This window comes from Pseudomyrmex gracilis, unplaced genomic scaffold (genome assembly GCF_002006095.1).
Source record: "Pseudomyrmex gracilis isolate BER0280 unplaced genomic scaffold, ASM200609v1 scaffold_99, whole genome shotgun sequence".
NCBI classification, from domain to species: Eukaryota; Metazoa; Arthropoda; class Insecta; order Hymenoptera; family Formicidae; genus Pseudomyrmex; species Pseudomyrmex gracilis.
Genome location: NW_018020683.1, coordinates 463,856 through 484,648, shown reverse-complemented (window position 1 = coordinate 484,648; position 20,793 = coordinate 463,856). Strand labels below are relative to the sequence as shown.

The 20,793-nt window shown below is 40.3% G+C and overlaps 3 protein-coding genes across 4 annotated transcripts in view; 1 reads left to right on the top strand and 2 right to left on the bottom strand.

Annotated features, from left to right (window-relative positions):
• LOC109855802 (heterogeneous nuclear ribonucleoprotein K) overlaps window positions 1-20,739 on the top strand; it is an 86,866-nt gene extending 66,127 nt beyond the window's left edge. Inside the window, exons 8-12 of the mRNA XM_020430408.1 lie at window positions 15,420-15,548; window positions 15,919-16,384; window positions 16,620-16,768; window positions 16,878-17,047; window positions 18,535-20,739. Coding sequence (XP_020285997.1) covers window positions 15,420-15,548; window positions 15,919-16,384; window positions 16,620-16,768; window positions 16,878-17,047; window positions 18,535-18,562 — 942 coding nt within the window. The 3' untranslated portion in view covers window positions 18,563-20,739. The remainder of the gene's footprint in view (window positions 1-15,419; window positions 15,549-15,918; window positions 16,385-16,619; window positions 16,769-16,877; window positions 17,048-18,534) is intronic.
• Window positions 3,896-7,471, bottom strand: LOC109855846 (cytochrome b5-like). The gene is made up of 2 exons (XM_020430502.1): window positions 7,271-7,471; window positions 3,896-5,691 (listed from the first exon to the last, which is right to left on the bottom strand). The coding sequence occupies exon 2, from the start codon at window positions 5,637-5,639 to the stop codon at window positions 5,247-5,249; it is 393 nt and encodes a 130-aa protein (XP_020286091.1). The 5' UTR covers window positions 5,640-5,691; window positions 7,271-7,471; the 3' UTR covers window positions 3,896-5,246.
• Window positions 8,911-11,281, bottom strand: LOC109855845 (cytochrome b5-like). 2 transcript variants are annotated; one of them, XM_020430500.1, is made up of 3 exons: window positions 11,040-11,281; window positions 9,522-9,808; window positions 8,911-9,384 (listed from the first exon to the last, which is right to left on the bottom strand). In XM_020430500.1, exons 2-3 carry the CDS (start codon window positions 9,805-9,807, stop codon window positions 9,257-9,259), a joined length of 414 nt encoding a protein of 137 aa, XP_020286089.1. In that variant the 5' UTR covers window position 9,808; window positions 11,040-11,281; the 3' UTR covers window positions 8,911-9,256. The 2 variants fall into 2 exon arrangements, with proteins under 2 accessions (XP_020286089.1, XP_020286090.1); XM_020430501.1 differs by lacking the exon at window positions 11,040-11,281 and adding an exon at window positions 10,157-10,404.
• Window positions 20,740-20,793: the final 54 nt, after the last annotated feature.

The following is a 20,793-nucleotide window of genomic DNA, read 5'->3' as shown; positions in this document are numbered from 1 at the left end:
TTTTTTTTTTTTTTTATTTCTCTCTTTACATTGCGTTAGGTCGCTTTCTCTTCCCCTCCGCGTGTGTCCTTCTTCCCCGCCTGTGTCTTCTTCCTCCAGCTTTTCCTCCGGACTACATTTTCATACACATCTGTCGAGTTACGAAAGGCGAATTTCCGCAATACTTCCTCCGGTCTCTCTGCGTCACTTTACTCTTCTCTCTCTCGGTTTCATCCCCCGCCCTCCGCCTTTCCACATGCCACAATCCTCTCCGCCCGGAATCTCGTACAGAGGTGATTCGTCTCCGCGCGCGTGTATGCGTGCGCGCAAACCCGGCGTGCACTCATCCTGGGGGTCTGTAAGACTGTTTATTAAAAAGCTTTTAGCGATATTAGACTGTCCACGAAAAGCTGCTTTTCCCGGAACGGACTCCGGGAACCACGTGACCGCGTCTCCTTTCATCATCATCATCATCCCGAGTGAACCGGACCTGGGATTTACGGAAAACTTAAAGGGAGAGAGAGAGAGAGTTGGAAAGTTCAGTTTTTTCTTTAAATTGTTTATAGTCCAATCTTTGAGTTACATTTTCCGAATGTCTATTCGTCGAATTTTCGTCTGAATGGAGAGGTCGTTGATTCTCGAACATCTCCTGACGGGTTTGTCGTCGATAATCGATCGAGAAAACGCGCACGCTTCAAGCATTTCTTTTCCTCCTCGTCGTCGTCCACGATGATGCTGTCTGGAGTTCGTTAAAACACTCTCGAAAAAGCCGCGTGTACAGCCTATGGCTGCGCACCCATTATTCGACTTCTTCCATATTTTCTCTCTCTTTCTCTCTCTCTCTCTTTTTTTCCTCTCTCTCCCTCTCCTTTTCTCTTCGGTTTTTCTACTTACTCACGTTCTGAAAAAAACTTAAGGTACTCCGCCGTTCTAACAGCCGTGCCATAATTTCGCGCGATCGATGCTTCACTCCGAGCATCCCGCGAACGTGACATTTTCTTCACGTGTGTCGTCTCGCGTGCACCTCGTCGCGCAAATGTGTAGTATCTATTCATTGATATTTTTAATTCTCTCGGTCTCTTCGATCATGTTCCGGTAACTTGAAAAGTTTTCTTCTATCTTAGCGAGAAATAAACATCGACAGGTGTTTCAAGCGAATGAAGATGAAGCGTTTCTCGCCCTCAATCATCCCGGGATTCTCATTCGCGCGGTGAAACAGTATCGCAACACAACTTTCGGCGAAGCCAAAGTTTCCACGCGTCGATGAATTAAGCGACAGCATTTCGGAAGTTTGCGAGGAGTTGCGCGTTGTCATCTTCCCCCGGGCGATGAGTCGTCCGATCGCGGGTTGTTTTCCGCGCAATTGTTATCTTGCGCTTGGCGCATCATCCCCATCCCATGCTTGTCTAGCGCGTACGCAAACATGGTTTTCGTAATTCGCGCGTCGGCAATTTCGCTCGCGGCGAAACGCGGTGAATGCGAAGCCGCGTCGCTTCTTCGTCGAGACGCGTCGCGATTATGTACGTAGCTGTGAGAAAGCTTTTCGAAGAAGAAGAACGAATGAACGAGCGAGCAAGCGGGGATCGATCGTGCGTCATTCGCGGTTTTTTTGAACGGAATCGAGAGCTTGTGTGCAGTCGATAAATTTCCCCTATTAATCTCACGGCGAGCAAGCGGAGGAACGATGGATCTATTTATTCTTCGGCGCAATTAAGTTTTTATCGTATTCATCTTGCTCTCGCTCTCGGGGCAACGGGGACTCTCTCTTTCTGTCACGCGTTACACTCTTGCATACACATGTGTACGTGTGTGTGTACACACACATATGTATACTCGGACGAATAAGAGGAAAGAAAAACAATTTCGCTCGCGCGGAACGCGAGGAAGCGCATAAATCCGCGTGCGTGCCGCGCGCTCATCTCGCGCGCGTGAAATATCACCGTCCTCGAGAAGGCGCGCGCGCGTTTACCGAGATATTTATTATATCTCTCCGCGGTGGTGGTAACGGGACGCTAACGCCTTAAGACGATTCCCCGGTACTTTGTTTCTTCTCTCGGTAATCGTTCTTTTGTTCGTTTTTGCGTATGCACCTGTTACCTCTTCTGTTTCGCCCCCAGGTTTATTTTTCTCGTCACCAACGAGGAAAATAGCATCTTGTTACGACGCTCAGTTAAAGCGCTTTATCAAAGAGGAATTGGGAGAAATTGTTGCTTTTCGTGCTTGGCTGGATGTCGGTACGGAGGAGGGCGCAAGTAAATGCGGAGGACGAAGAAAGCGGGAGGGAGAGGGATGGTCGGGCGCAAGAAGCGGCCGGGGGAGGAAACTACCGAGAACTCGTTACGTCCATTTGGTGAATTTCCCTCGTCTCTCCGTTTTCTTTCCTTTGTGTATCTTAAACTTCCGTCTCTGTTTTCTCTCGCTGTTAGCGAAATGACCAGGTGACTCCCTCCGTAGCTCTCTTGCGTGCCCGCCATTCGGCGGAAACGTGTTACTTCTTTATTTTTACATCAGCTGCTGACTTCCTGTGAATCTATTTTAAAAACTCACTCGCTCAATAATTGCGAAAGTCTCGAAGGTAGAAAAAAAAACAAAAAAAAACGAGAAAGATAATTTATATTTCAGGAAAAAAAAAAGATAACTCGCGGGTTTTAACTAGATTGTGTATATTTGCCGCGACGACGGTTTCTTAGAGCGGCAAACATCGGATTCTTTGAAAAATTTACGCTCGCCGAGACGTGTCCTCAAAGTGTTACGTTTGCCGGATGGGGAAAAGAAATGACTGGAGGGGAGCGACGGAATCATGACGTTTCAAAGGCGCGGTATCGGGTTTCCGCTTTCTCGCAAAAAACGAGCCACGACGTCGTCGTCGAGCTATCGAGAGGTCGGCAAATAGAAACAAACAAGCAAAAAAAAAAAAAAAAAATTGCATTTCTGCGCCACACAACTCCGACTTCTGAATGTAAATGATCCTTTACCGCTACCCGAGGAATCGGGAAGCGAAAGGAGAAGAGATGAAGGAGAGAACATCTCGAATATATTGGCCGAGTTCAAACGCAAAACAAACGTTGAGAAAAACTCGTTTGATCTCGAAGAAGATATCGGAATAATTCGACGCGATTCTCGTTTGACTGTTTCGATTCGCTTAATTGGCTTCTTGACCATTTTCTTGGGTATTCTCTTGTGATCCAGAGTGCATTCTGCATTACGACGTCGCGAGCGAAATAACAGACAATGCCAACGACACGGCGCCACTTCTAACGTGCGAGACCGTCGTCATGAAAGTGTCACCTTTTGCTTGCGCCGCTTCAAAGGGTTTGCAGGGAGTATGTGTGAGAGAAAGAGAGAGAGAGAGAGAGAAATGAAGGGAAAATAAGAGAGACAGAATTATGGAGAGTTGAAGAACCCTACGACCTAAACACACACAAAGAGAGAGAGGGAGAGAGAGAGAGAGAGAAGCTGAGAGTTGTAGGTGTGTGTGTTTCAAAGTTTCCACACCGGCGCCGGAAGTCGGAGTATGGAAAGCAGATGGCCGACGGTTGACAGGAAGGATATGCGGTTCTCCGCATATGTCACCCCCGCGAGTTTCGACACACACTCACGCGACGACGGACGAGAAAGTCGAGCGGCGCCAACAATGCGACCACTTTCCACTATTTGTCCAGAAAGCTAGCGGACAGTCTTGTATGGCGTGTCAAGTGCCGACACGTGGATCGACACACAACGACGGTTCGTTTACAATTTTAACGTCGATGATAATTACACACGTTGAGCAGTTTTACGCATTCGTTTTCATACCGAGCGTATCTATCGACCACGTTGAAGTTTCTCGTTTAAACGTGCAATTTTGAAAACGAATGTTATCATCGTCGGAACATAATGCGCACGTAGACAGGTAAAGAATTTTGTGACACGCCGATTGCTTTTTTGAGGTCTTACTACGCTATTTATTTGTATTGGGATACACATTTATTTGATAATAACTCATCGAGTGTCGTTGAAATCAATGTTTACTCGTCAATAACATGTGTTACATTGTCATTTGGTCTTTGAATAGATTTTGTCAACTCTCTTTGCGCACTTGAAATATCTCCATCCTGTTTCTCGATTTCGCGTATACGCGCGCCGCGTTGTTTAATCCTTCCGCTCCAGTTAATGCGCCATACAAACGCTTGATTTCCATTAACATATATCATTCGCCAAGTTTTACAATTAGGCGTCGTTGCGCAATTCATTCATTCGTATCGTTTTGCGTATAAAATCGAGATAAAACGCTCATCGAGCTGTAACAATTCGAACTGTTCGCAGTAATCGATATATAAAGTAGGGTTTTGCGGTAATTGGTTTTTTTTTTTTTGCCTCGATTAATAGAAATAAAATATCACATATAAATTATACGCGGGAAAAAAATTTTGCTATTATACGATCAGCGAAAAAAATTTAGCCAAACCTATTGAATTTTATGTTTTGCCAAAAAAACATTTTGGGACGAGATCTTGTGCTCCCAATGACCGCTATCGGCGATCGGGATCTGTACAAATGTTTTCTGTATAAACGAGATGTACGCCAGCAATCAGGATCTGTGCAATAGTCAATCTGAGCAATTAAGATCTGCGCAAACAGAGAGATCTGTGTCACTAATTGCATAGTTAAACGTAATCGAGTTCGTTGATTGCTTAAGTAGTGATTACAAAAAAAAGAAAAAGGTTCCCACGCTTTCCTCTTTTACAACGTTTGACATATTTTTTAATTTAGAAAAAATTACTAAGAATACAATTGCGTTATTTACATTTCCTATCATTTACAAGTACTTTTCAAAAAGATATCACACTTCTTGTCAAAATTTAAAAAACATAAGTATTCAGTATAATACTTATATTTATACTTATACTTATTATTTCATATAATACTTATATGAAACAATAATGTCTTAAATTTTAACGAGAAAACAATACTTGAAGGATTTTTTGTAGAAGTTGTAACAAAATAAAAATATAGAAAAATGTGATACAAATGTCACTTTGAAAAAATTTCGTTCTCGTGCGCAAGAATTCAATACGGAATTGACATCGTCGAGAGAAATATTGTACAATAATTTTCTGACATTGCTCTGACGCGTTGAAATTTGGAATTATCTAAGACAAAACTACAGTTAGTGCTACAATACGCTTTGGAGAAATAATATTAATATAAAAATTATTAATAACAACGTTCTTGTATTACATTCTCATTCTGCACATTCGCTCATGTCACATTCTCGCGATTCGAATTTAAGACTTAAAAATCAAGAGTGCCACCACGATCGCAATTCCACCTAGAAGCAAGTAGAGAGGAAGACCAGTTCCTTTAACGTCACTTTCCGTCTTCTTCGCATTGTATCCTGACACCCAGCCCTTCTTCGGCTGTTTGTTCGTTTTTTCCGATTCGACAAGCACGCCCACCTGGTACTTCTTCATCAGCTCTAAGGCGTCCTGCGAGTGACCGACGTCGTCGAAGTTATCGGACGCATCCCTGCCCTTCTGCTCTATCAGAACCTCCTCTCCTCCCGGATGCTCGTTGAGGAACGCGTGTACGTTGTACACTTTATCGTGTATGATGAACAGGTTATTGTCTTTATCTTGGTTATTCTCGATCTCCCTTCTGGTAAACTGCTTCTCCGCCATATTTCACCGTGTGTGCTTTGCTGATGTATTTTTTGTCTTACGTAATTTCAACCTGAAAACAACAAATGAATATTGAGGACTGTCAGAAGTAGACGTAGATAACGGTGTAACTGATAACGTATCGTTCCAAACGAGTCAATCTTTATGTATGCAGGTTTTCTAACTTGACATAAATCAAACATCAAATAACTCTGGAAACGTAGACTTTGACTTGCATGTGTGAGAGACTTCGTCAGTTCTCTTTTTTTTTTTTTTTTTGATAAGAAGTAATGAGAAACGATAATTCAAATAAGAAGTTTCGATTAGCAATTATTAGAAAATACAATAAATTAGAGATAAAAAAAATATGTCAAGGATGAGCAATTCCATTAGATGTTGCGTCATCGGTTCTATAAATACGAAAGAAGGCATTTCCAAACTATATAACGAGCTTTATTTTGTTCGAATTATTTAGTTAACAAATAATAAGTGAAATATTTTAAAAAAATTAAAGATTACATTTTGTTTTGTGCACGCGTAAATGTAAAAAGTGAAATGAAAAGAGAGAAAGAGAACAACATGATAAGATTTTAAATAAGCGAAGCACGGCAATTGACACACTAAGAGAAGTATTGTTGCACGATATCTTACGAGCCATCTGATAATGTCGACGTAGCTGACTTACGTAACCGCTTATAACAGACTTGTTCTCTCGTCTCTTTTAAACTACTACAAATTTTCTATAATTATTAGTTATTTTATTGTACCTATTTATAATGTTTTTTATCATTTTTTTTTTTTTAATGATCACAAGCTGTAAATATTTTACATTTCAAACAGTGTTACGCAGCAATGTTTGTTGAGGCGCGATTGACGAACTACCGGATGATTTTTAATGATTATTTCCTTAAACGTATTGATATCGATGTTTAAAAGTCGGCTCAACGTCGTATCGCAATTTCTAAGTTGCAAAAGACAGAGAAATTTCTGAGGAATACATCCGCATCGTTACAAAACCCGAACCATTAGAAAACCATTAGGTAATAAGTTCTTTGAAATTTATGTTGCGCGCTTCGTAAAGTAATTTTCTGAAAGTAGGTGCAGGTAGAGAGACGGTTTTCAAAAGAAACCTACATTTTACGTAAATGGAGGTTTTGCCTCTCCGAGAGGATCTTCCGAATGAGTTTTTTTAATTCAACCTTATTACATGTGTAAGCGGAAAAGTAACAACACACACAAAAATTCCAAAGAATCACCGCAGTTTTTCTGGAATAATTTCTTTTGTCTTCATCTATCAAACCGTCACTTCAAACTTCGTCAATCTTGTTCAACACCGAACGAGTTTATCTCCCGTGACGTCGTCGCTTTTCGTGTTTTCACGTGCGGAATACTGATTGAAAACTCCGAACGCTTCCTCTCGGAGTAAACATCGCTCGCGCGCGGGCGAGTGAAGATCATCTCATCGACGAAATCTTAGCCGAGCAAACAAGATACGGGGATTCGCGAAGTATATATTGGATCGATAGGAAACGTCTTCTTCCGTTTCCTATCGGGATGAACTCGCGCGGTTGTGTCGAGTCTATCTCGCTTTCGAGACGAATTCTCGTCCACGAGAGATCGCGACTGGCAACAAGAGCAACGTCATCACAAACCTTGTATGTTTCTTCCTCAAGCGAGACACAGTTGGCGATGATCGTGTAAATACATTCGTTATCAGAGAAAGAGATAGAGCGTAAAGTTTGTGACCCACAGGTGCGATTCAGGTGCGAATTGCGCGACGATTTCCCGTTGAAAACGAAAATGTTGCGCGAGCGAACTCTCTTCGAAGCTGCGTTCGCACGAACACTGGTAAATACGCCTTGACCGCGGAGCTTTATGTTCCCCTCTTTTTCATCATTCTCTCTCGACCCCACCAGCTCGTCAGTTATCTGAAGGTCAGCTGAGTGTTGCCAGCCGTCTAACTGCGATATATTCTTGCTGTCAGAATCTACTTTGATGTTGTTACCAATATTACTGTCGGTATCTTTCCAGTTTATAAAAGAACATGAAATTCGTAGGCTGAATTAACTGGATTGCAAAGAAATCACAAATATCAGTTGTGCAGGATAACAAGTAATATAAGATAGAGAGGGAGTGTTACAGAAATTTAAGCTAAGACATTAATAAATTTTGACGTTTTATTCTTACAAAACGTTCAAGCACTTGTGCTAAAAAAACAAAATTGCGTTTCTTTCTTACGCGTAATTAGATACCGTCAAAGAAACTCTCTAACAACAATTTTCATAATTTATTTTGTGTAAGAAACAATTCTTAGCGCAGTCGCAGACAGTTAGTGAAAAAAAAAAAGAAAAATGAAATATGGTTTATGTGAGTAATAGTTTTTTTATTTGCATTTATTAAAGTTAACAAATATGCACATCGAAGTCAGCACGTTCAATCAATAATTATGTTACGTTTTATGATAGATACAAAGATTTGTATTTACATATTTGAATATTACTCAAGACACAACAACATATGTTGTATACTTTAATCGCATGATTGGTCATCAGCATTTTTGTTGCGCAATATTTAATACTAAGTTTGCTTTTATATGATTGTGATACAACAATTCTCTCAAGACTTTATATCGAGAATACGGACCAAAGAAAATAATTTTGTCGAACGTAAAAACAATAAAACTTCAGTCGTTAATACGGCGATATAGAAATGGATAACTTCAGAGTAAGAAGTTCTGGAAGATGCGCGTAACAAAACGGAACGTTATCGCGATTTTTTTTTTTTTCTTCAAGACGAAGTGCATCTATGTAGCCATGATGTTCAATTTATACGCGAATACGTCTAGTCATCGTGACACGTATTTATCATGTTTAAGTCGCGGGAAGATAAGTCTACCGTCATGTCGCTGGAATGGTGTAAGTGATGTAGTCACGATGTTGGTCTAACTATGTAACATTATCTCGAATGTTTTTCTCATATTATCGAATTATCAACCAGCGCGATAATGCAGTTTTTTTTTGTTTTGTCGTCCACAAGAATAAATTTTATGGAACGTATATTTTTGGATACCTATCGTTCCCGGCGGTCTTCTTCGCGCGTCACATAAATTTGAATAATGCACGCGATCTTCAAATCGGTGATGCGCCAACACTCTTTTGGTTACACGTTACACGTGGCTTTCTTAAGCGTAAATACTTGAACGAGGAAAAAATATGCCGAACATTAAACAGTTAAATGAGGCGCGAGTTATATCTAAGCAAGCTGTATATTTTCTAAACAAATATTGCTTTTGTTTTTTTTTTTCATCATGTAATGAATTACTGATAAACAAAAAATCTTTTAATTTGTAAAACAACGGCGCGCGTATAATTTTGCACGTCGCACTTTTACACACAAATTTATAATTTATCTTTTATCAGAAGCCTACAAAGATAAGATGTTTTTCGAACGGGAATTTTGTTGTTTGCGTAATGCAATGCACTTGTTACACACAAATAAACAAGTTAATGGCTTCACAAAAATTATAAAACAAAATTTTATTCTCTTCAGAAAAATAATTTTTGTTTTTGTATACAAATTGATTTGCTTTTTTTTTATTTACATATTGTAGCGCGCATTTCGCAAATCACGTTTCTAATTCAGCGTAACCATATGTAATAAATAATGACAGCGTAAACTAGAAAACCGATGATGAAGATCATTGGCGATCTCTCGTCCTTCGACGGTGGTACGTAATCCCAGTTGTCGTCGTCCGTCGAGTTCGCATCTGGCAAAGAAAAGAAGCAATGATCTTTTGCTTAAAAGATAACAATATATAATATCAAAGCAAAAAGTTGTTGTCAGACAACATTGTGAAAATGTTTAACAAATATGATTTATAACGCCGATGAAATTTCCTTGTACCTCTGCTCGATTCGTCTTTCTTCGTATTATCACCTGCGCCTGCATCGTCTTCTATCAGTTCGCCAATTTTGAACTGCTCTCGAAGCATCTTCGCCTCGTGAGAATGGCCGATATTATCGAAGCATGTTGTCCCGTCTCCTCCCGCCAAGTCCAGCAGCACCTCCTCGCCGCCAGGATGTTTCTTGTAGAACGACGTGAGATTGTAGACGCTTCCGTGTAGTATCATCCACAGATCGTTCTCGTGGTTGTGACGAGCGACCTCCTCGAGCGTGTAGATGTCAGACATGCTGCATTGACAAGAAAAGTTTAAACACACACAACAATATAATATGCAAAGAGGAAAGACGTAAAACTCCTAACTAAAAACTATGTCTTTCTACGGGACTTGTATATATTTATTTTTATCTTGTATATATTTATTCTATACATCTTTCTACGTACGTAGGTACGCAGAAAGATATATGGAAAGTATGTAAATATTAAACGTGTTATCTATAATTTAAAAATTCAAATTTCTTTTTTATATTTTTTTTCGCTTTTAACTGCCGCGTTTTTCCTTCATACGCTATGTAAATTTTTCTATATCGTGTGTCGATTTACATCGAGGCTTAGCGCGTCTCTTTCATACACGTCACCTTCGAGAAGAGCACACACGTGTACGTGACCTATTCCGAACTGATCTTCGATCAGATCGGATAGAAACACTTTCAAGGAGACACTTTGAAAGGGAAAACAGATTTTTTTTGTCGAAACGATGAAGACAGAAAAGAACCGATGACGATGACGACGACGACGACGACGACGTTGCACGTTCTCAGTGTCTCGCCTATTCAGAGTCACTGTTTCTGCGGCCACTGCACCGCGTTTTCTCTTCCTCGGACCGGTCGACAGTGAAAGCCGGTCTTCTCGCGCGTTTTCAACATTAAAAAAACGCGTTGATTTCCCCGTCCACATCTTGCCATATTTTTCACCTAGCATTTCCAACGATACTTAAGATAATCGTTCGATTTTATCAAGACAATTCCAAAGATTTTTCGTTGTCTCAAGATGTTTTACAAACAAACTGTTTGTATACGTAAAATAATAAAAAAATACGCGTATAGAGATGTAATTAGCTGTTTTTCCCCAGGCTCTGTTTTTTCTTGTTTTCCTATTTTACTTGTCAAAAGAGAGTGAGGTGTCTCGAAATCGGTTGACGTATAGCGCTCTACTGCATTCTATTAAATTAATTAAGTATTCAGTTTAAGTCTTTGCGACCCAAATCCAATGTCCGTCCCAAATTACGTGTATAAGTTACGAGTTTTTATAATACATCGGTTATATTTAAAGAATGTAAATTTCTTACTCTATTAATTTAAATAGTGGAAACATCAGATTTCTCACCTACATACTTCGGTGATGATTTGATAAAAGGATGAGAATCTCGAATTGTCATGCGAGATTCTCATTTTGTCATTCGCGTTTTTAATATTCCAATCCGCGCGCGTTAGATCAGAATTTGTATTATCGGTTATTTACCTGGCGTGTTCGACAAGAGAACGGATGTAGCTCCAGAGAGAATGCGACAATGTACGCGAAAGAGGAGCGCACGTATCGAGTATTTGATTTTCCGAAGTCACTGGAGCGTGTCACTTTGAAGACGTTGCTTCTGGTTCTCGCGCACAATGGTAATCGAGACGACGCTAAATTTCGTGAATACTTCACCTCGCAAACGATGCTCGCCAACGAATGTGAACTATGGAACCTATCTTCATATTAATGTACGCGACGCAAGTGGGGGCGTCTTTATAGTTTCTATCCGGCGATGATTTGCAGAATGCGACACAATGGTGACAACATTGGGATTGTTAATTCGTAAGATAGACTAGTTCTTTTTAATTTTTGTCACTTGACGATTCTCACTCTTAATTTGTTAAAAATCAATTTGAATCGCTTTTAGAATGTATATTGTCGTAATTAAGTTTTATATGAATGTTTCGATTAGGTGTGGAGTGCAGTAGAAATTTTAATTTCTCGAAAAACGGACGATTAAAAGGAATTTAAAAGACAGTAATATAAAAATGTCAATTTTTGAATTTAATGATACATGACGAGTTGGAAAAGCCGAGCGTGAATGTGGATTGCGAACAATAAAACTTGGTCTTTTGTATTGATAAAATGTATTGTAAAAACGTTTAGTCTATATATTGCAGTTCTCTCTCTTCGGTTTACTACAATGAGGGTCCGTTGCTATAATAATTTTTATTGTAGCAAGTCTTCTTGAAGAGGATCGCAAAAAAAATGTATTCACAATACATTTTATTAATTCAAAAAAGAAATTTTTATCGACGACCTACATCCTTACTCGGCTCTTTCAGGCTTTAAATATATCTATAATAAACCAATTGTTACAAAATGAAGAAATACAGTTATGATAATACAGTATTAAATAATTACCGACACCAAGTTCAATTACATTACGCAACAAAAAATAATGTAAATACATCGTTGGAGTATCAGTCCGGAGACAAACATTGAAATTGATATCAATTGATATTCTCAATCCGTTTAGCATTAACACAAGTGCATTCGCGGCAGAAATTCAACATGTAGGAAGTTCGCGCCATTGAATAGAGCGATTCGTGTTTAGATTAGTGCATCACGCTGTTGGTAATACTGTGAAAGTTTGCTCAACTCCGGACTTCTGCCACGGATGCCACTGCGGCACGGAACTGTTGAGCGAATTTGCAGCTTATTCTCGCAAAGTTGTTCCTCGTCTCCGGTATCTTCCCAGTTTCATGAGCTCCTCCGAAGTTCTTTGAGCGTTGCGTAGAATTACTATAAGCGAGTGCGTGTCATCTCGCGCGCCCTTAACTTTTACGCTCTTCAATACAAACTTAATTAATTAATTATGTCAACAAAGTACGTACATAATTTTACATAAGTCAAACACTAAGAAGAGGCGTCACGGAATTTATATATATATATATATATATTTTTATATCTATAAAAAAACAAAACAAATTTTTCTCTTGCGGAGAAAAATTTATTAAATTGTACCGCGCAAGATAAAATGAAATCGGACATATACTGAGTTCGCGCGTCCTTGAAAAATCTCGGGAGATTAAATAATTATTTTCCCCGACTCTTGAATATTCAAACGGCAAATTCGAACTCTCGCCGAGGTAAAGTTCAGCGATCGTAGAGAGAAAACTTTTGGAAGCTCTGAAAACTTTCTGGGAAATTGAAAATCTACATAGATCTCACATGAGCATGAATAAATTAAATTGTAGACAGAGTTTTGTGTGCGTTGCAATTTTCGACTGTTCGACTATTTTGAGAGTAATTCGCGCGCGCTACGTCGAGTAATTGAGAAGTTTCGAAAGCACATTCTCCGACTATATACATATATATATATATATATATATATGTATTTATATATATATATATCATATATATATGATTTGTGCGGCTATTTTTACGGCGCCTCGGTTCTTTTCGATCGATCCGCGCGCCGATGTTCCTTTCCAGTTTACCGATATCGAATGTCGGAGAATGAAAGTCTGGGGAGCGGAAGTTTCTTTCGAGAATCCCCCGGGGCGTCTTGTTCGCGAGAAATGCAAGTCAAGAAGCACTACAACGAGAAGCTTTCATCTTCACCTTTTATTTCTCTCTCTCTCTCTCTCTCTCTTTCTCTCTTTTTTCTCCGTTGCCGCGTCGATTAATTATCAAAGTCGCTGCTGGTTCCTCTCGGTAAATCTTTTTTTCCTTTCATTTTTCCCCTTCTTCGTTACTCTCTTTTTTTGTATTATATGGCATATAAATAGAGCAAAGCGTTTGTTCCCGGTAAAGATCGCGAGAGGGGGGTGTATCACCGACAAGGTAACGCAAATGAAAACTTAATGCGACAACGCTCTCGTAGGTTGGGGAAAAAAAAGGTAGCAAAATAGCGTCGCGCGCGTAACAAAAAGAATTTATAGCGGTAGAAAAATTTCACATAAAAATATACCAATTAATCGTAATACACCGATTGCGCATTCAAGGCATTACATTTATTTTCATTCTCTTTTTGCGTCAAGTTCACGCACGCGTGTGCACATATTTCTGACCCTGACGGTATTACCGAAATTTAATTAATTGGATTAAAATTCGTATTTAAATTTATCCGGCGTTCGAGAGCGTCGGGCTCTCGAGCACCTCGTGTGTCGTTCCATCGATTTTTTCTTTTCAAATTGTTTCGAGAGGGTAATAATAACGCGACAAGCTTTTATTTCTTCCCGTTTATAAATTCTATTGTTCAATTATTAGATATACCTCCGAGCGATATCATTTGCTCGCGTCGACGTTTATTTGCCGGTGCGATCGAGTTGAATTTCATTCTCGCTCGAAATAAAAACGCGTACAACTCTCTTTTTGTCCGTGTTCCTTTTTTTTTCTCGTGCGCACGCTGCGTCGAAGACGTATTAAAATAATTAAATTTGTCGCGTCGCGATACACACAAGAATAAATAAATTCGTTCAATTGTCTTCTCCGTCTGTGTGTCTCTCAATTCTCTATCACTCCATGGGATTACCCACCGTAACCAGACACGCGTTTGTTGCATTACGTTACAATACGTACCGGACACGTCTGCGCCGGAAACGTTTGAACGGACCTATAAGCGCGGGAAGGAAGAAGAGGGGATTGCTGGAGGAGGGTTGCTTTGATCTGCGTAATTAAACGGCGCGATTTCTCCGTACACAATGCCACATTTGTCGAACACGGTGTTGTACGCGCGCATCGAGACTAGATCGTTATCTGTTTTGGATATTTCGCGTTTGAGCGCACACCGATGGGCTGTCGATGGTATCAATTTCCCGTTGTTGCGTTATTCGAATATATACATATATATATACATATACATGTATATATCTCCGAAGCTATATATCTCCGCCGCGAGCCGAGAGAACGTACGCGCGCATCACTTTTCCGACAGTTCATTGTGTCTGCCGTTTCTCTCGGCATAAATACCACGAGGAGAGGTGTCCTGCTCGTGTTACCAGTCTGTTTCGTGCGTCGCCAATCCCCTACATTATACTGGCCGCGAAAAAAGCTCGTTGATAGCTTCGCGAACGACAGGTCGAACTAGCTCGAGAAAAATTCAAGGGCCACGAGTGGCTGCGTTTCTTCTCTCACGAATGAAGAGGGGTGTCTAGCGTGATCGTGATCTCGGAAAGTATCCCGGGGGAAGGCGGTCTGTTAACCGACTATCAGCACGCGATCTGACCATTGTCGTCTCTGTCGGGGTGTTATTACTTTAGAAACCTCCTCGCGCGGGGCGAAAGAGAAACGGAGTGCGGATTAGCGGGGCAGCGTGTACGAAAACATTCGAGCGTCGTTAAGTCGTTAACCAAGGGATGGTGGTGTGAGGTGAGAGTCGTCGAGGTGGATTGAACACAGACAGATAGACAGACAGACGGACAGACGGATACCGCCTTTCATGAGTCACGATGGATTATCGTCGAACGATTAAAAGGAAGACTCGCGAGGAATGACGTTGCTTGATTAACCGTGTTATTATTATCCGCGTTACATCGGCTCGGGGAGGGAGGGGATCAATTGTCAGTCGAGGGTTGAAACGCGAGGATCGTTGAAAACTCGAAGCTGAAACTTGTGTGAAGTTGAATTTTACCGAGTCTCTTAAGAATCGACGAAGTTGGTTATAGTCGTCCTTTCCTCTCGGAGTTTTACCGGAGGAAACTATTCGAGATTTCACCCTCGGAGAGAGTTCGCTTCCCCTCCCCCGATCGTAACGGGGAAGATTCTAGGTAACTTCCGATGCAAATCGATATACGCGGAAAAGTTTCCCATCCGTTCGTTTTCCCCGATCTTTTTAAATGGCTGTCGTCTGACGCGCTCGGATATTCTTTTATATTCCAGAAAACCGGAGCCAGAATCAAGATCTATTCGAACACCTGCCCTCGCAGCACGGATCGTCTCATCAGCATCTGCGGGAAGCCCGCGACGTGCATCGAATGCATACGCGATCTGATCGCCACCATTAAGACCGTAAGTATTATATCGGGGAAAGATCTCATGACTTTTCTATAAATCTTCGGTTATTTCCGCACTTGCGAGCGAACACGATCTTTTTGTTAGGCGCGGATGATTTGTTTTTATGTCTTGTAACGTTTGAATTCTGCTCGCGCGTCATTTTAGCGGGGTCATAAATGACAATGAATCGAAAAAAAAAATCGATTCTTTTATTTTACAATTAGTAAATTATTTGGATTTCAATTCTTTTATGTTCGGTGCTTTTTTAACTATTTGTATTTTGTTTGTCTTAAAGAACTTTTGTTTTCTTTCGAATAAGCACGCAGAAGATTAATCTTTAAGGAAGAAAGAAAAAAAAGAACATTCTTTGTTTGTTAATTTTTAGTCGCCACTGAAAGGTGTAAACAACCCGTACGATCCGCACAATTTCGACGATTATTATGCTGATGACTACGGCGGCTACGGCAATGCCGACGGTGGTCAGGGCAAGGTCGGCGGATTTGGCGGACCCGGTGGTCGCGGCGGTGGTGGCGGCGGCGGCGGCGGCGGTGCTGGAGGCGGTGGTGGCGGGATGCCACCAAGGCGAGACAATCGCGGAGGTGGCGGCGGCGGAGGCGGCGGCGGTCCGGGTGACATGAATCGTGGCTTTCCACCACCGAGAGGCGGCCCTCGTGGCGGAGGTGGCGGCGGCGGTGGTGGAATGTCCGGTGGCCCGGATCGCGGTTACGGCAATTCACGCGGAGGCGGAGGAGGCGGTTACGACGGTGGTCGAGGTGGTGGCGGTGGATACGGCGGTGGCGGCGGTAGCGGAAACCGAGGCGGACCACCCTACGGCGGCGGAAATTATAATGGTAAGGAGGGAAGAAATCCTGTTGAAAGTGGCGACGGGGTCAGAAGCGCGATGTCTTGATTGAGCGTTTTTATGACTCGTTTGAGGACTCGAAAAAAAAAAAAAATTAAAACGCAAAAATTCCAATACGGAGATAAGATAATAAAACGTCCTTTGTTAAATCGTTATCGCCGAAATATCCGAACATATGTACGCTCTTGAAACACGATTACGTTAGTGTGGTCCTTATGTCGCAGGTGACGGATGGGGAATGCAAGGAAGTGCGCCCAATGGCTTAGGTGGCGGCAATCAGGGAATGGGTGGCCCTCCTATGGGAAATAACCAAGGCAACCAGGGTAACATGAGCGGAAACAAGACCAGTACGCAAGTCACCATTCCTAAAGACGTAAGTCACTTTAGTTGTTTTTTCGTGACAAAAACACAAATATTTATTGATCACATCTTTTTGAAGTAGAATGTAATTAAAAAAAAAACGATGTTTTAAATGTTTACAGTTGGCCGGAGCCATAATTGGCAAGGGTGGCGCGAGAATTCGAAAAATTAGATCGGACAGCGGCGCCGGAATAACCATAGACGAACCATTACCTGGTAGTAATGATCGTATTATTACTATTACGGGGATTCCAAGTCAGATTCAAATGGCCCAGTACCTGCTGCAGCAGAGGTAATTGTCACGATATTTTAGTCGTGTAATACTATTGAAGCTAGATGTGGGTAATCGCTTCTCATCTCATGTGTTGTTAACATTTAAAACACATATGTTCGTATTATGTGTCGGTGAAAATATGAAATCAAATATTTATTGTTAATTGCGTCGTTAATATTAACAAGATATATTATAAAATGTCGATTGTTTATAGCGTTTTGTACTCACGCATGTATTTTCTCTCTTCAATTACATGATAAAAAGCCGTGCATTTGTATTTACGCCTCTCGTATTATATTGTTATTATCATGTATGCGTTGTTTTGATATTTTGCGAAGCTTCGCGTATAAAATTTTTGATGATAATAATACACGAAAAGAGTGATTGTTATAAAATAAAATCGAAGAGAAATATATAATTAATTACGTACACGTATATGTGCGTATATTAAAATTTTGAAACCTTTTAAAATATGTACGAATAACATTGTAATTACGCCATGAGAGAATAATATCGTTCGCTTCGTACTCTTCGATTTTATGCTGTCGTATCCGATTATTTGAATATAATTTTCCTCTGCCATTCGCACGCGATAATATTTCATCCGCTTGATAACCGACATCGCCGCCATCGCATCGGCTCATCCTCATCTCGCCACTAGGAAAACTAACACACTCCGACTAACCAAACGAACGAGGGTGAATGTAACACTCGCAAAAGGTGAAGGAGGACTCTCTCGAGGAGTCGAGAGAGACACAGAAAGAAAGAGAGAAAGAAACGAACGGAAAGAGGACGACGCGCTAAGAAACCGCTTCCCGGCCCGAATATGAGGGGAAAAAAAAATGGAGCACCGTTGTATGGAAGACTAGTGATTTTGTTGTTCTACTTTTGATGTAACAAGGAATCACTAATCATCCTACAAAGGCGCTCACGAACGTCGACCTTCCTGCAAATCTGCTTTTGGAACTAACACACCATTCCCGCCTGCGCTCTTCGTTTTGTTCGTCGACGCGCCGTAATAAACGCTCGAAATATAAACCTTCCTCAACAATGTGTATCTCTGTAAACGTCAAATTCACGACCGAGAAGAGTGTTAATCGCATTGTTTCTCCAATACTCCAAAATTACTCCCGGACTTCTAATAACTCTCGCAACACATAAGCTCTGTATTCGTACATACTAATGTAGTTTAAGATTTAACACTGTTATCACTGCGACTTCCAAGTATGTTTATTACTGCATTGCTCTCAGATATCAGTTATTAAGCTTTTCTCGAACAATTTGTATGTAATTTTAGTCACGCGATACGAGCTCCATTTGTCATTATGCGCTTTTTTAATTAACCCTCAGTATCATCTTTTAGAGCGCAATATATAACACACAGGAATAAACTTTTAGAACTTACTTTTAAGGAAACACGTAATACGCGATACAGATTATGTTAGAATTAATTTTTTTATTGTCTGCTTACAACTGAACGAGGACTTTTATTTTCTCTGTTGCAGCGTCCACGAGAATGCGGATCATTACTAGAACTTGGTGACGGATGTATTCGGGGGAGGGGGAGCCAAAGATGCGCTGTAACATGTTCTTTAGTTTTTTTTTTTCTTTTTTTTTTTTTTTTTTTTTTTTTTTTATGGGGTAAACACACACGTACATTGAAACACGGAAAATAATTGAAACAAGAGTACGTTGGTACGCACCCGCGTGTAGAAACGAGCGCGAGTTCGTTCGAATTTTGTAGACAGCTTTCGTCGGGCTCTGCGCGCAGGAGGATGATCTGTGTAGGATTTTAAATACACTTATATATTACACGTCAATCACCCTCTCCCAAGGAAAGGAAAACGCTTAACGGTCGATGCTAACGTGACCTTGATGTGTGGCGAGGTACTATTTTCCAGAGATAGTAGATCGCAGCCTGCGGATGCAAATCGTTTCACGAGTGGAGTACTGCTAACGTGTTTTGGATGTCGGCCTTTTTTAGTATATAGAACTCTCTTATTTGTATCGTGTCCGCGAAAGACGTACACATAATTACACTGTCGATGTGACAGCGGAGGGGTTTCAAACTGGCGAGCAACCGCGCACCATGTTCCCCGATGTTAGCATTCCTGAGAAAAACGTATTTATTTGCTATAAAGAAAAAACGATCCAAAGAATAATTTCGCGTTCTTTACAATCATGTAATCTTCTTTGTTTTCACGATCATTGTTAGATCCTGTCCCATTCACCCGATGGAATCAGTGACTTTTTTTTTTTTTTTTTTTTTTTTTTTTTGTAATTTAATTTCGAACGGTATTAGTGTGCCAATACATGAAGTAAATATAATATAATCGAGACGCTTGGCGCGAGGAACAGCCAATTTGAAACCGTGACGCGCATATAAAAAGCGACTCTTCTGAACATCGAGACCTGACAACGCACACTTTTCTCGTTACGTTTCTTTCCAGCTTTTTGATAAATTCTTTACAAATTCTAATGCTATTGAAATGAGAGTAAATGTGCATAGAGTGAATGCGAGGGCAACAGTGTCAGAGAAAAAAAAAAGAAAACGGAGAGATCGCGCGGCGAGAAAGAGTGCGAGAGAGAAAGTAAGATTTCAATAGATCATCAATATTTACAATAAAAGAACTGAGACACTAATGTAATTTTGCGAGAAGAAACCTGTACATAAGGCCCGCTATAATGTCCCTTTTCCTTCTTTAACCGACCACCACATACACTGTTTCTGCTGTTGCATTATTTACTGTAGTTATTTTTTCCTATGATTATTGAGAAAAATATTTTTTTTTTTTTTTTTTTTTGTGTTATATAATATCCCACCCGAAATCTTTGCTACTTATACCCTTCACCTACAGTGAACGTATAGAGGATGGTTCTTAGTGTTTACGTGATAAGAAGTTAAGTATTTAGAATTATATCAAAGAGATGTATAAGGTAAAGATATAGGGGCACCATCGGCGAATAGGGAACGTTACCGATCGTTCGTTTAAGACGGAACCGGCGCGTTTTTTGTACTTCAAAGCATTTAGACGTCAGAAAACGACGAATAAACTTTTGCAACTTTCAATCTATACGTTTTATAAACAATATGTCACATGCGCCGCAAATCTTTGATTGACAGACAATATGTCGCAAAATCGCGCGGGGATATCAAAGTTATTATCGAGTTAAGGGTACGAAATGCTCACAAAAGTATTTCAACACTTACTACGGAAAACTTTTTTACTGATAGAACATGTGTGTTTTATGAAATATGTATGTTATTTCAAAGCAAAAAAATGCGCCGATTTTGGTTTAAAGAATGAAAAAGCCGAACTTGAAATCCGCAACGAAGTTCATTGTATTAAATGATGTGATATCCTCACTCTCAGCAAAGATCGTGAAGTAATTTTCTGTTTTCTTTGTCCCGCTATTTATTTCGATAGAATTAAATCCAACAGATATTTCATTTCATTTTTCCAGTTATCTTTTATGAACTTGCGACTCTGTAATTTATCATTTTGTATTATATTGTACAGAGCCTTATGAGAAATGTGAATTTTTCGACAAATCGACGAATAAAAATCGACGTTGAAATCGCGACGCTGTTGCCGCTGATACGTATTGCTGCGAAGTTTTATCACACCTCCTATCGATGTGTAAAATCTTTAGTTCGAGATGTTCACGTCAAAAAAAAAAAAAAAAAAAAAAAAAAAAAAAAAAAAAAAAAAAAATAAAACAAAAAAACAGCCCTAAAAAAAAGTTAGGACCAGGTCCTAGCA